This window comes from Triticum urartu, chromosome 2A (genome assembly GCF_056163025.1).
Source record: "Triticum urartu cultivar PI428250 chromosome 2A, HENAU_Tu73, whole genome shotgun sequence".
Taxonomy (NCBI): Eukaryota; Viridiplantae; Streptophyta; class Magnoliopsida; order Poales; family Poaceae; genus Triticum; species Triticum urartu.
The window spans coordinates 655,788,058-655,802,982 of NC_141874.1; the positions used below are offsets into that span (position 1 = coordinate 655,788,058).

The 14,925-nt window shown below is 51.4% G+C and overlaps 1 protein-coding gene and 2 pseudogenes across 1 annotated transcript; 2 read left to right on the forward strand and 1 right to left on the reverse strand.

Annotated features, from left to right (window-relative positions):
• The first annotated feature begins 335 nt into the window (after positions 1 to 335).
• LOC147986461 (F-box protein At5g07610-like) lies at positions 336 to 1,035 on the forward strand (annotated as a pseudogene).
• A 1,764-nt stretch (positions 1,036 to 2,799) lies between these two features.
• Positions 2,800 to 4,140, forward strand: LOC147986462 (uncharacterized; annotated as a pseudogene).
• A 9,323-nt stretch (positions 4,141 to 13,463) lies between these two features.
• On the reverse strand, positions 13,464 to 14,423 carry LOC147986463 (uncharacterized). Its single transcript, XM_087542016.1, has one exon. The coding sequence runs from the start codon at positions 14,421 to 14,423 to the stop codon at positions 13,464 to 13,466; it is 960 nt and encodes a 319-aa protein (XP_087398142.1).
• Between the last annotated feature and the right edge of the window lie 502 nt (positions 14,424 to 14,925).

The window sequence follows — 14,925 nt, forward strand, 5'->3', positions numbered from 1 at the left end:
TGACGCAACCGAGCTCAAGGAGGAGCTCGAAGAAGATCGTGTTCGTTGTGTTGTTTCATTTTCCAGTTGATCAGTAGTGGAGCCCAGTTGGGGCGATCGGGGATCTTTGGCATTAGGGGTTGTCTTTCTTTATTTGGTTCCATAGTCGGACCTTGGTTGTATTCTGGATGGTGTAATGTTATATTCATGTATTGTGTGAAGTGGCGATTGTAAGCCAACTCTTTATCTCTTTCTTATTCAGTACATGGGATGTGTAAAGATTACCCCTCTTGCGACATGCCTACTATGCGGTTATGCCTCTAAGTCGTGCTCCGGCACGTGGGAGATATAGCCGCATGGTGGGTGCTACAAGCCTCCTCACGGACGGCCTCAACGTGGAGATCCTCTCCCGTCTCCCTGCCAGGTCTGTCCACCGTTTCAAGTGTGTTTCCCGTCTTGGAGCGACCTCATCGCTGACCCCGCCAATCGCAAGAAGCTGCCGCACACCCGCTTCCTTTACAACATCTACGACAGCGAAGACCCCCGCTTCCAGCACTTCCACTTCGCCAAGGTCTCCGTCGGTGCAGCCCCGCCGATCGACCCGCTCCTCCCTTTCTTGCCACCCGACAAGTACATGTACGTCATCCAGCTGGACTCCTGCAATGGCCTCCTCCTCTGCCTCTGCTACATGGCCCATACTTCTCCTTCCACAGATGAGAATGCGCCGGTTGAATCCCGTTACGTGGTGCGCAATCCGGCCACAGAGAGGTGGGTCGACCTGCCCCCTAACTCAGAGCTGCAAGACGGCCATCGCATCTTAGCTCGTTTGGCTTTTGATCCAGCAGTCTCGTCCCATTTCCACGTTCTTCAGTTTGATGAGACTGATCAGGAGAAATGCGTCACAGGAGTGAACATCTACTCCTCGCAAACTGGAGCCTGGAAGCATAGACAAAGCCGCTTGGTTGAGAAAATTAGCATGTTCGCTGGCTTTACAAGTGTCTTCTTTCAAGGTATGTTGCACTTGCTTGGTTTGTTGTATCCCATGAAGATGGATGACGATGTTATGCTGCTAGAAGTGGACATGGAGGGGCAGGTGTGGAAGACTATCAGTGTGCCATCAGGTGGTTTGAGTTTTGGTGCGATCGGAGAGTCACAGGGGTCCTTGCACTTTGCTACCACACCCCTAGCTACCGCGGACAAGAAGAAGAAGAAGAAGAAGAAGAAGAAGAAGAAGAAGAAGAAGAAGAAGAAGAAGAAGAAGAAGAAGAAAGGAGAGTACCACACTGATAGCATCACTCTGGCGTTTGGAGGATTATGATAGCAAACAGTGGGTCGTGAAGCATAGTACGAGAAATGATGAGTTGCAGATCAATATACCTAGGCTGGAGTACAAGGTGGCTGCTATTCATCCAGACTGCGACACTATTTTCTTGGACACATGTGGGTCCTGTGTGACGGTCGGAGCAGAAGTGTGGAACGACGGCGGAGGAGAAGCGGCTTGGAGCCCGGGTGTACAGTTGGAAGTGGGGGACTCTTCGAGTTCCGTCGGGGGTGTGTCATGACGGCCGGGATGGTGGAGCGGTGGCAAAGGCAAGAGAAAAAGACTGAAGGAGAGAAAATAGGAGAATAGAAGCGCGAGGTCTAGGAGGGGTTTTGGGTGGGTCGGGGGTGCCAGAGTCATATCTGTGTGCAGTCCGGACTCCCGTATACCCCTCCTCACTTTATCTCGGGTTTGCCGGAAAAAATACGTCCAGACTGGTCGACGGACCGATACAGGGCCGCGTTGAATAGCACAGTCCAGACCATGCAGTATGGTCCACATTGGAGATGCCCTAAGTAGGGATGAAAATGGAGTCCAAGTAGGGATGAAAATGAAGTGGACACTTTTCGTTTTTCCGGAGGAAAAATAAAAACAGAGAGAAAATATGGAAACAGAAATGGAAATTTGCAAAACGAAGTGAGAGTGATTTTTTTTATGCAGAAACAGAAACAAAAACGGAATGGTGTTTAACGGTGGAAGAGGAGTGGAAATGGAACTTTCCGTTTCCGTAAATATGGAATTTATGTTTTGACTATAGACTTATGGCTGCTTTGAAGCCCAACCACCAAACAACATATAATGACATAATGAGTAGAATGGATCATTTGATGCCCTACTTCTACTACCATACATGTACTCGGCTAGACCCTATAGGTAATTGTCCAGTACACTACTACAATACTACGCGAAGTTACTAACATCATGATATTATTTGTAGTCATGTTAACAATTCATTAAATTTGTTTTGTGTGTGTGTGTGTGTGTATTTGTCTATGATTCTAAGTGCTTTTAAGTTTCTGTCAACACCCATTTCAGTTTTTGTGTCTGCTTTGTATTCGATCCATTCCCGTTTCTGATAGTATCTGTTTCTGTATTCATTTTCGAGGTTTTTATATTCGTTCGCTTTTGCGAAAATGTATGAAAACAAATATGATAGCACTCAGTTATGTGTGTTTCTTCTCCGTTTTCATCCCTAGCCCTAAGCTTGGTTCAAGCCTCTCCTTCTCTTACTTTTTCTCCGCACCTCGAGCTCTACCAGTTAATTGCCTCGAATATAGCCTGCGCGTACATATACGTGGTGCTTGGTTTGGATTTGCACACGGAAACCTCGAATAGTGGAGCTACAATCGGATTTTAACCGAGAAGGAGAAGTCCCGCGATTCGTCCGTACCCTTACATACCGTATCGAGCGTCTCCGTGTCTTCCTACGTCTGAATTGTTCGTGGGACATACAAAGCATCCATCGTCAGATCCCACGGACTCGTCCATCGATCGGACCGATGGCCAGTGCACGCGCCGCCACCGACGGCCAAATCGCCGACGACGTCCTCCGCGAGGTCTTCGCGCGCCTGCCGGGCGTCCAGGATCTCCTCCGCTGCGCAGCCACGTGCAGGCGCTAGCGCCGCCTCGTCATCGACCGGGCCTTCCTCCGGCGCATCGGCCTCTGGCCGGACAACGCCCGCCGCCCCTCCATGCTGGCCGGGATCTTCTCCCAGAACATGTTCCCTGACAATGACAGGGTTCAGCCCTTGAAAAGGGAACCTCGGAGCCCTCCGCAGTTCCTAAGCCTTCAGGCCGGCGGCGCGCATCTCAACTTCGCGTGGTTCGTCACCGACGGCGATGGGCTCTTCAACAACGCGAGGCCACTGGCGTCGCGCCACGGTTTTCTCCTCCTGCGCGTCATACTGCCCGCCGACACCGGCGGCCGTGAGAAGCTCCATCTGGCGGTGTGCCGCCCTCTGATTGACAGGAGGGATACACATCTCCTCCCGCCGCCCCCCATCGACCAACATAGAATCTTGGACCGAGGTCTAACTGGCTGCGCCATTCTCACCAGCGCGGACCATGCTGCAGTCAGAAATCTGGATTGCCAAGAGGAATCGGCGTTTCAAGTTCTCTTGACGTACACCGACGAACAAGGGTTTATGAACGCGTACATGTACTGCTCTACCAAACAGAGTTGGAGCTCGCCCATCAACTACCCCCTAGCACCCAAACTCACCAGGCGCGGGCCTCGTGCCGGCGTCGTCACTCGTGGCTTTGCGCACTGGCTGTACAAGAACGAGACAAGCTTCTACATCCTCAATGTAAGCGCGGTCAGAGCACGTGTCTCTTGGACCAAGATCCCGAGGAAAGTCCATGCCGGCATGTCGCGGAAGCGACCTCCCTTGCCGTGTGTCGCAGAAGGAAGGATTTCACTTGTTAATATACGAGATCATGGTGTGCTAGAGCTTTGGACCAAGCAAGAAAGAAGGAACGATGATCATCAAAGTGAGAATGAGAGGGGCTGGCTATACTCTAAGCTCACCGATCTTGGGAGCACGAGACTACAACTTCTCTTTTTTGCAGAGAGTAGAGGGGCTTTACTCATCGAGCAAGGTGGTGCCTTTTTCACTCGTGATCTCAAGAGTAAGGAGAAGGTGCAGGTTAACCTCAAGCACGATGAAACTCACCATGGTTTAAGGTGGTTTCCAGCAGACTATTGCAGCAGTAGTTTTTGCGGTGGACATCGAAATGGCGGGACATGTGAAGAAACTCCACCCGTACTCTACGAGATGGATTGGGTGTTTAGTCATCATATCTTTCTCAACTCTTCCGGAGATGAGGCAAGGGTGGATTAATTCAACACTATGTAAAGACAAATAAGTGCATAGGTAGAAGGATATATAAAAGTGGGAGTACCTTGGAGCTATTTTGTCAATGAGCCGGCTAATATACATCATCAATTAAGATGAATTGTCATTGTTGTGCTATCGATCTGTTTGATGGGAAAAAAATCTACCCACCCACCCCCACCCAGACCTCCCAATTTCGTGCACGTGGTAGCTCAACCAATAAAAAACAGAAAGTATCAATTAAACTAGAATAATAAATAATATGGCGCAAAACAATTATATTAAAGTGAAAATACTCGATGTTTTTTCATGTTGTATTAAGACAACTAACATCCTGAATATTTGAATTGTATTCTATAGATTTACAGGGTTTTCTTTTGCACTTATAATTATTATTGTTTATTCATAGAATTTCAGTGACTTTTATGCATATTGCCAGTTTAGTAGCTTTGATGGTATTTCCCTAATATTTATTTTTTTTCCTTCATTTTTCAACTTTTCTGAAGACACTACCTAAAGACAGATAAGCGCGGGGAAGGATATATAAAAGTGGGAGTAGTATGGTAGCTAGTTTTTGAATGAGCCAGCTAATATACATTATCAATCAAGATGATTTGCCATTGTTGTAATGTCAGTTTGATGGAAAAAGATCTACCCCCTCCCCCGAGTTTGATGGAAGAATGTAAGGTTGATTCCTAAACATGATATCGAATATAATTGGTCTCGCATGTGCCAAAATCTATATTTGGTCAGTTGTCCTACTAAAAGAGAATTTTATGACAAATCGGTGTTTGGTGCACATGGTAGCTCCGCCAGTTAAAACATAGAAAATACAACCCCTGTTCCTAACTATTAAGAATAATACATAGCGCAAAACAGTAATATTCAAGTGAAAATATTATATGTTTATTAATGTTGTATTAAGGCAAATAGCATCCTGAATATTCAAATAGTATTCTATAGAGGGTTTTCTTTTTGTGCTTATATTTTTTTTATTCTTAGAATTTAATTTCAGTGACTTTTATGCATATTAGAACTTTACTAATTTTGTTGGTATTTCCCTTATGTATCTTTTTTTATTCCCTGAATTTTTGAATTTGTTATACATTTTATGATATTTGTTTATATTTTTAGTTTTTAATTGGTTTTGGTCAAGTAATCTAAGGGATTAAAACCAGATGGTTTTGGTACCTTGGGAACAAATAATATAGAGCATAGAGTTGATGCAAAAATTGCCTTTCTGCTTTTGTAGAGTCGCATGGATCATTTTTGCATAAAGCCCTACTGAGACCCCCCCCCCCTCCCCCCCCCCGGTCCCCCTGTCTCCTCATGCCATTGTGGACATGGCAAAAAACAAGTTAAGAAAATAATTGGCAATAAAGAAATAAAAACAACATATAATTAAAATAATTACATATTGCACGGTAAAGGATTAGACTTGGATCTTGCACAGTGGAGGGTTCGACTTACATATTGTCCTACCATGTCAAGTGTTAGAGTGTTGTTCTCTTCCTATATCAACTTAGGCTTCTAACCTCCCCCTCTTTGTGGACTATATTTGGGCATGGATATCATAATCTGTAGGATTTTTGTATACATTTCTATGCAATGGTGGTGAATTCGTCTTTGGGCTACACATTACAATTTGAAGAAACTGAACCACGACTAATAAATATAAATATTGAGAAAGGCGGTACTAAAATAATTCCCCGTTAAGTACAGACGATAGATAGGGATATATATATAAACAAATGGCGGGATGGCATGGTTCCAAAGAAAATAGCTTACAATTGTGTAAACTTCCATAGTGGAGAGAGTGTCAAACTGCCTATCACATTACGGTACAGCTTGGGATCAAACAGCTTGCCTTCATCCTCCTTCCTGACTTCAAACGACACTCCATTGGAGTGCTGCTACTGTTGCACTCTTCCATGCCAGCTACCTCTAGGATTTTCTCCGCATAACTCCGCTGATGAAGTGTGATTTCACCCTCTGTTTGGGATACCTGAATCCCCAAGTAGTAGCTGAGTAATCCAAGGTCACTCATTTTGAAGAGCGTCTTCATCTGATCCTTGAACTCTCTGATTAGCCCTTTGTCCGTGCCGGTAATGACAAGGTTGTCCACATACACTCCAACTAGCAGAAAAGTGGACTCATCTCCACGCCTGTAGACTGCATGTTCTAATGGACTTCTCTCAAACCCAAGATTGACAAGAGAATCGTGAAGCTTTGCGTACCAGGCTCTCGGCGCTTGACAGAGGCCGTAGAGCGCCTTGTGCAGCCTCAGTACACGATGCTCTTCCCCTGGCGCAGCAAATCCGGGCGGCTGGTCTACATACACCTCCTCACTGAGATCGCCATTTAGGAATGCCGATTTGACATCCATATGGTGAACTTCCCAGCGGTGGTGCGCGGCGAGCGCGAGCAGAACGCGCACAGTCTCCAGTCTGGCCACGGGCGCAAAGGGTTCCTCATAGTCCACCCCTTGCTTCTGTACGTATCCCTTCGCCACTAGACGGGCCTTGTACTTGGTGATGTTGCCAGCAGGATCCCTCTTGACTTTATAAACCCATTTCAGCCCGATGGATTTCTGACCGGCAGGCAGGTCTGACAGTTCCCAAGTCTTGTTCTCATGGATGCAGCGCATCTCCTCCACCATCGCAGCCTTCCATGGTGCATCACCCAGAGCCTCTTCAACGTCCCGCGGTTCTTCGGCACTGAGAAGACAGCTCTCATGATACTCATATTCAGCCTCTTCTTCTGTGGCATCCATGACGCAGGACATGCGTCGGTACCTGATTGGTCCGGTGTCCACGTCCCGCCGGTTTTCATCTTGTGACAGTGGAGTGGCCCACCTAATTTCAAGCATTCTCAGAGTCTCTTCTGTACTTGGTGTGGTTGTTTCCCCCATGGGTGAAGCTGGCGTCTCTCCCGGTACTGCCGTCCCAATTGGTGTCGTCGGTGGCAGCGGCGTACTAGGCGAGCCACCATGAACTCCTCCGGTGTCCAGCTCCTCCACACCTGGTTCCGTGGTGTACACCACAGTGAAAACGTCCGGCGTGACCTGCGCCGGGGCCGCGGTCACCGCGTCCCAGTTCCATGCCCGTCCTTCCTCGAAGAGCACATCACGAGTGGCTTGTACCCTCTTTGTTTCAGGATCATAGACACGGTAGCACTTCGCCCCCTCTTCATATCCGACGAAAATCATCGGCTTGGAGCGGTCAGAGAGCTTTGTAATGCCCGGCCCCAACATCTTGACATGTACTATGCAGCCAAAAGTTCGCAGATGCTGAACGGCCGGCTTTCGCCCGTGCCACGCTTCATACGGCGTGACGCCTTCGAGGCTGCGGGTGGGAGCTCTGTTGAGTAGATACACTGCAGTTCTCACAGCCTCTCCCCAGAAATATGCAGGTACTGCCATGCTCTTCATCAGGCATCTTGCCATCTCTACCACAGACTGATTTCGCCTCTCCACCACGCCATTCTGTTGGGAAGAGTAAGGCGCCGTGGTGTAGTATTTCACACCCCTTTCGCTGCAGTACTCTTGAAATTCCATTGAGTTGAACTCCCCTCCGCGATCAGACCTGAATGCTCGAAGTTTACAGTTACCTTCGGCTTCTGCCATGGTCTGAATCCTCTTGAAACAGGTGTGTGCCTCATCCTTAGACTTGAGTAGCTCAATCCACATGTACCGACTGTAGTCATCAACAACAAGGATGAAGTATTTGTTCCCTCTTGGTGTTGGTGGCGTAATAGGACCACACAAATCTGTATGGACTAGCTCCAGACCATGCTCTGCTCGATATGAACTCGCCTGCGGGAAAGGGGCTCGATGCTGTTTCCCTAGTGCACAGCCATCGCAGTACTGCTCGATGCGAGCTATCTCAGGCATACCTCGGACCATGCCTTTTACAGACATGGCACGCAGCGCTCGGAAATGCAAATGCCCCATTCTAGCATGCCACTTCCAAGTCTCATCATCCACTTTCGTCATCAGACACACCGGCGTGTCAATGGTCAGCATGCCAGTGTACAAACGAGTGACTGATCGCCGGACACGAGCTAGTATGCGTTGAGCTGGGTCATGTACTGTCATCATACCATTCTGAATCCCAATCTGACACCTCCCCTTCGTCTAACTGACCAACAGAGATTATGTTGCTTCGCAGGCTCGGTATGTAATATACCTCTGTCAAGGCACGCTGCTCACCGCTCTGGCACTTGAAAACAATGGATCCCCTGCCACGGATTGCTACATGTGACCCATCTCCAAATTTGACCGTGCCATGCACGCCCTCATCAAGCTTAGCAAACATACTCCTCTCTCCTGTCATGTGACTTGTGGCACCCGTGTCAAAATACCATAGACCGTCAGGGGATGGCACGGGGATTACCTTTTCTTCATTGAGAAAAACTGCATGTGGTGCCACTGGTTCAGCCGCTGTGTCGAGGGTGACCATGGCCATGAATAGGCCTTGCTCATGCTCGTCGCCTCCTTCGTGCACCAGATTGGCTTGTTCCTTCTTCCCTTGCTGACCTTATTTTTCAAGATACGACCAACAATCTTTCTTCCAGTGGCCAAGTTTCCCACAGAAGTGACATTTCCCTTTCTTCTTTCCGCCCGATCCACCGGATCCACCAGCGCCGCCGTTGCCGGCCGCAGGTTTGCCTCTGCAGGGAGACATGTTCTTGGCCGACTGCTTGTTCTTGCCGGCGCCGCTGCCGGACGACGATCCGCCACCGCCGCCCTGCTTCTCGCAGGCCAGCCACTCCTCGTGGGTGAGCAGAAGACGCCCAGAGGATTGCGCACCGTCATCGAGCTCGTAGTGGTCTTCGCAGGCGGAGAGGCGGCCGACGAGCTCCTCGATGGTCATGGTTTTGAGATCAATCATAGACTCGATCGCCATGGCCATCGGGTGGTACCGCTGCGGCACCACGCGGACGAATTTCTGGACCGCCTTGTGCTCGGTGACAGGGTCGCCGTACAGCTCCAGATCGGCGATGAGGGCCGAGAGGCGCAGCCCGAAGTCTTCGACGGTCTACCCATCCTTGAACCTGAGGTCCTCGAACTCCCGCCGCCGGACCTGCGCCTTGGCCTCACGGGCGCGCTCGCTGCCCATCCGCATGGTCTTGATAGTTTCCCACGCGATCTTCGCCGTGTCCTTTGCGGCCAGCACGCGAAGCATCCCCGGTGGAACACCGGTGAGGATAATCTGCAGCGCGCGCCGGTCGTCATTCTCGTCGGCGGCGTCGTCGGTCACCGCGGACCAGACGCGGGCGACCTGCAACTTCACTTGCATCAACAGCGCCCACTCTTGATAATTCGTACGCGTGAGCATCGTCGACGCGCCCGTCTCCTCGCGCACGACGCGCTCCACCATGCGGAACTCGCCGCTGCCGCTGCCAGTGAGGCGCGCGACCGGCGCCTTTGACGAGGGCGTCTGCGTCGGCGATCTAGCGCCGCCCTTACTCTTCCCATCCGACTCGTCGCCAGACATGACCACGGCGGATCAAACACCGCCGCCGCTTTGAGGATCGAACACCCCGAGGCTCTGATGCCAAATGTCGTCGCCGGATCGATTGAGAGGAGAAACGGGTGAGAGAGGGATGAACACACGCGAGGAAGAAGACACTGGTGTATCTTGTGTCGTCGAACTCGACAGCATTTTTCTGTTATTCCTCTTGCTGTTCTTTTGCGATTACTAGGCTAACTACCTCCCGATCAGCTGCTCTAGATCCGCGTCTGTCGCGCCATCCCACGACTGCGTCACTAGTGCCATACCGATCGGGAGTTTACATCAAAATAGAGAAACGGGAAACTGGAGATCGTGCAACAGCACGTCTCGCTACCTAGCTTGGAGCTGTCCCATCGGACATGCTTGCATGCACTTATTCTATGCTGAAACAGGTACGCAATGGAGCTGAGCTTAATTAGGTCCTACATTTCACCCCCTTAAGATCTGCTCCTTAGTACCAACCTCGGACATTCCAAGCTTCTGACGCATCTCGACAAAGACAACACGGCCCAGCGACTTCGCCAGTGCATCTGCAATCTGCTCCCTGGTACGAATGTGATCCACTTCCACCTGACCCTTCTCCACACAGTCACGTATGTAATGATACTTGATGTCAATATGCTTGCTACGGTCATGATGGACTGGATTTTTACTGAGAGCAATGGCAGCTTGATTGTCCACGAACAGCTTGAACTTGGCCTGCGGCCTCCCGAGCATCTCACTGATCAGACGAGAGAGCCACACACCTTGGCACGCCGCCACTGCCGCAGCGACGTACTCAGCCTCGCAAGAAGAGAGAGCCACTATCTTCTGCTTCTGCGAGCTCCAAGTGACAAGATTGTTGCCAAGAAAGAATACATTGCCGGAGGTGCTCTTCCGGTCCTCAGTGTCACCTGCATGATCACTGTCTGTATAGCCAACAAGCTTCACCTCGCCGTGCCCGGCCTGATATCGACAGCCGTAGCCCAGCGTCCCTCGAATATACCTGAGAATCTGTTTCACGGCTGCCCAATGATGAGTGCTCGGGGTCTCCATGAATCTGCTTACAATTCCCACGGCATGTGCGATGTCAGGTCTTGTGTTGACAAGATAGCGAAGACTTCCTATCACACTACGGTACAGCTTGGGATCAAACAGCTCGCCTTCATCCTCCTTCCTGACTTCAAACGACACTCCATTGGAGTGCTGCTACTGTTGCACTCTTCCATGCCAGCTACCTCTAGGATTTTCTCCGCATAACTCCGCTGATGAAGTGTGATTTCACCCTCTGTTTGGGATACCTGAATCCCCAAGTAGTAGCTGAGTAATCCAAGGTCACTCATTTTGAAGAGCGTCTTCATCTGATCCTTGAACTCTCTGATTAGCCCTTTGTCCGTGCCGGTAATGACAAGGTTGTCCACATACACTCCAACTAGCAGAAAAGTGGACTCATCTCCACGCCTGTAGACTGCATGTTCTAATGGACTTCTCTCAAACCCAAGATTGACAAGAGAATCGTGAAGCTTTGCGTACCAGGCTCTCGGCGCTTGACAGAGGCCGTAGAGCGCCTTGTGCAGCCTCAGTACACGATGCTCTTCCCCTGGCGCAGCAAATCCGGGCGGCTGGTCTACATACACCTCCTCACTGAGATCGCCATTTAGGAATGCCGATTTGACATCCATATGGTGAACTTCCCAGCGGTGGTGCGCGGCGAGCGCGAGCAGAACGCGCACAGTCTCCAGTCTGGCCACGGGCGCAAAGGGTTCCTCATAGTCCACCCCTTGCTTCTGTACGTATCCCTTCGCCACTAGACGGGCCTTGTACTTGGTGATGTTGCCAGCAGGATCCCTCTTGACTTTATAAACCCATTTCAGCCCGATGGATTTCTGACCGGCAGGCAGGTCTGACGGTTCCCAAGTCTTGTTCTCATGGATGCAGCGCATCTCCTCCACCATCGCAGCCTTCCATGGTGCATCACCCAGAGCCTCTTCAACGTCCCGCGGTTCTTCGTCACTGAGAAGACAGCTCTCATGATACTCATATTCAGCCTCTTCTTCTGTGGCATCCATGACGCAGGACATGCGTCGGTACCTGATTGGTCCGGTGTCCACGTCCCGCCGGTTTTCATCTTGTGACAGTGGAGTGGCCCACCTAATTTCAAGCATTCTCAGAGTCTCTTCTGTACTTGGTGTGGCTGTTTCCCCCATGGGTGAAGCTGGCGTCTCTCCCTGTACTGCCGTCCCAATTGGTGTCGTCGGTGGCAGCGGCGTACTAGGCGAGCCACCATGAACTCCTCCGGTGTCCAGCTCCTCCACACCTGGTTCCGTGGTGTACACCACAGTGAAAACGTCCGGCGTGACCTGCGCCGGGGCCGCGGTCACCGCGTCCCAGTTCCATGCCCGTCCTTCCTCGAAGAGCACATCACGAGTGGCTTGTACCCTCTTTGTTTCAGGATCATAGACACGGTAGCACTTCGCCCCCTCTTCATATCCGACGAAAATCATCGGCTTGGAGCGGTCAGAGAGCTTTGTAATGCCCGGCCCCAACATCTTGACATGTACTATGCAGCCAAAAGTTCGCAGATGCTGAACGGCCGGCTTTCGCCCGTGCCACGCTTCATACGGCGTGACGCCTTTGAGGCTGCGGGTGGGAGCTCTGTTGAGTAGATACACTGCAGTTCTCACAGCCTCTCCCCAGAAATATGCAGGTACTGCCATGCTCTTCATCAGGCATCTTGCCATCTCTACCACAGACTGATTTCGCCTCTCCACCACGCCATTCTGTTGGGGAGAGTAAGGCGTCGTGGTGTAGTGTTTCACACCCCTTTCGCTGCAGTACTCTTGAAATTCCATTGAGTTGAACTCCCCTCCGCGATCAGACCTGAATGCTCGAAGTTTACAGTTACCTTCGGCTTCTGCCATGGTCTGAATCCTCTTGAAACAGGTGTGTGCCTCATCCTTAGACTTGAGTAGCTCAATCCACATGTACCGACTGTAGTCATCAACAACAAGGATGAAGTATTTGTTCCCTCTTGGTGTTGGTGGCGTAATAGGACCACACAAATCTGTATGGACTAGCTCCAGACCATGCTCTGCTCGATATGAACTCGCCTGCGGGAAAGGGGCTCGATGCTGTTTCCCTAGTGCACAGCCATCGCAATACTGCTCGATGCGAGCTATCTCAGGCATACCTCGGACCATGCCTTTTGCAGACATGGCACGCAGCGCTCGGAAATGCAAATGCCCCATTCTAGCATGCCACTTCCAAGTCTCATCATCCACTTTCGTCATCGGACACACCGGCGTGTCAATGGTCAGCATGCCAGTGTACAAACGAGTGACTGATCGCCGGACACGAGCTAGTATGCGTTGAGCTGGGTCATGTACTGTCATCATACCATTCTGAATCCCAATCTGACACCCCCCCTTCGTCTAACTGACCAACAGAGATTATGTTGCTTTGCAGGCTCGGTATGTAATATACCTCTGTCAAGGCACGCTGCTCGTCGCTCTGGCACTTGAAAACAATGGATCCCCTGCCACGGATTGCTACATGTGACCCATCTCCAAATTTGACCGTGCCATGCACGCCCTCATGAATCTTAGCAAACATACTCCTCTCTCCTGTCACGTGACTTGTGGCACCCGTGTCAAAATACCATAGACCGTCAGGGGATGGCACGGGGATTACCTTTTCTTCATTGAGAAAAACTGCATGTGGTGCCACTGGTTCAGCCACTGTGTCGGGGGTGACCATGGCCATGAATAGGCCTTGCTCATGCTCGTCGCCTCCTTCGCGCACCAGATTGGCTTGTTCCTTCTTCCCTTGCTGACCTTATTTTTCAAGATACGACCAACAATCTTTCTTCCAATGGCCAAGTTTCCCACAGAAGTGACATTTCCCTTTCTTCTTTCCGCCCGATCCACCGGATCCACCAGCGCCGCCGTTGCCGGCAGCAGGTTTGCCTCTGCAGGGAGACTTGTTCTTGGCCGACTGCTTGTTCTTGCCGGCGCCGCCGCCGGACGACGATCCGCCACTGCCGCCCTGCTTCTCGCAGGCCAGCCACTCCTCGTGGGTGAGCAGAAGACGCCCAGAGGATTGCGCGCCGTCGTCGAGCTCGTAGTGGTCTTCGCAGGCGGAGAGGCGGCCGACGAGCTCCTCGATGGTCATGGTTTTGAGATCAATCATAGACTCGATCGCCATGGCCATCGGGCGGTACCGCCGCGGCACCACGCGGAGGAATTTCTGGACCGCCTTGTGCTCGGTGACAGGGTCGCCGTACAGCTCCAGATCGGCGATGAGGGCCGAGAGGCGCAGCCCGAAGTCTTCGACGGTCTCCCCATCCTTGGACCTGAGGTCCTCGAACTCCCGCCGCCGGACCTGCGCCTTGGCCTCGCGGGCGCGCTCGCTGCCCATCCGCATGGTCTTGATAGTTTCCCACGCGATCTTCGCCGTGTCCTTTGCGGCCAGCATGCGAAGCATCCCCGGTGGAACACCGGTGAGGATAATCTGCAGCGCGCGCCAGTCGTCATTCTCGTCGGCGGCGTCGGCGGTCACCGCGGACCAGACGCGGGCGACCTGCAACTTCACTTGCATCAACAGCGCCCACTCTTGATAATTCGTACGCGTGAGCATCGTCGACACGCCCGTCTCCTCGCGCACGACGCGCTCCACCACGCGGAACTCGCCGCTGCCGCTGCCAGTGAGGCGCGCGACCGGCGCCTTTGACAAGGGCGTCTGCATCGGCGATCTAGCGCCGCCCTTGCTCTTCGCATCCGACTCGTCGCCAGACATGACCACGACGGATCAAACACCGCCGCCGCTCCGAGGATCAAACACCCCGAGGCTCTGATGCCAAATGTCGTCGCCGGATCGATCGAGAGGAGAAACGGGTGAGAGAGGGATGAACACACGCGAGGAAGAAGACACTGGTGTATCTTGTGCCATCGAACTCGACAGCGTTTTTCTGTTATTCCTCTTGCTTTTTTCTTTTGCGATTACTAGGCTAACTACCTCCCGATCAGCTGCTCTAGATCCTCGTCTGTCGCGCCATTCCACGACTGCGTCACTAGTGCCATACCGATCGGGAGTTTACATCAAAACAGAGAAACGGGAAACTGGAGATCGTGCAACAGCACGTCTCGCTACCTAGCTTGGAGCTGTCCCATCGGACATGCTTGCATGCACTTATTCTATGCTGAAACAGGTACGCAATGGAGCTGAGCTTAATTAGGTCCTACACTGAGTAGATCGGCGCCGTCCGCTCCGTGGCCGCTCCGCTATTTATACTCCCCCA

What these genes read in the sequence shown, in the direction of transcription:
- LOC147986463 (XM_087542016.1), bottom strand. Translation starts at nt 14,423, where the DNA reads ATGTCTGGCGACGAGTCGGATGCGAAGAGCAAGGGCGGCGCTAGATCG.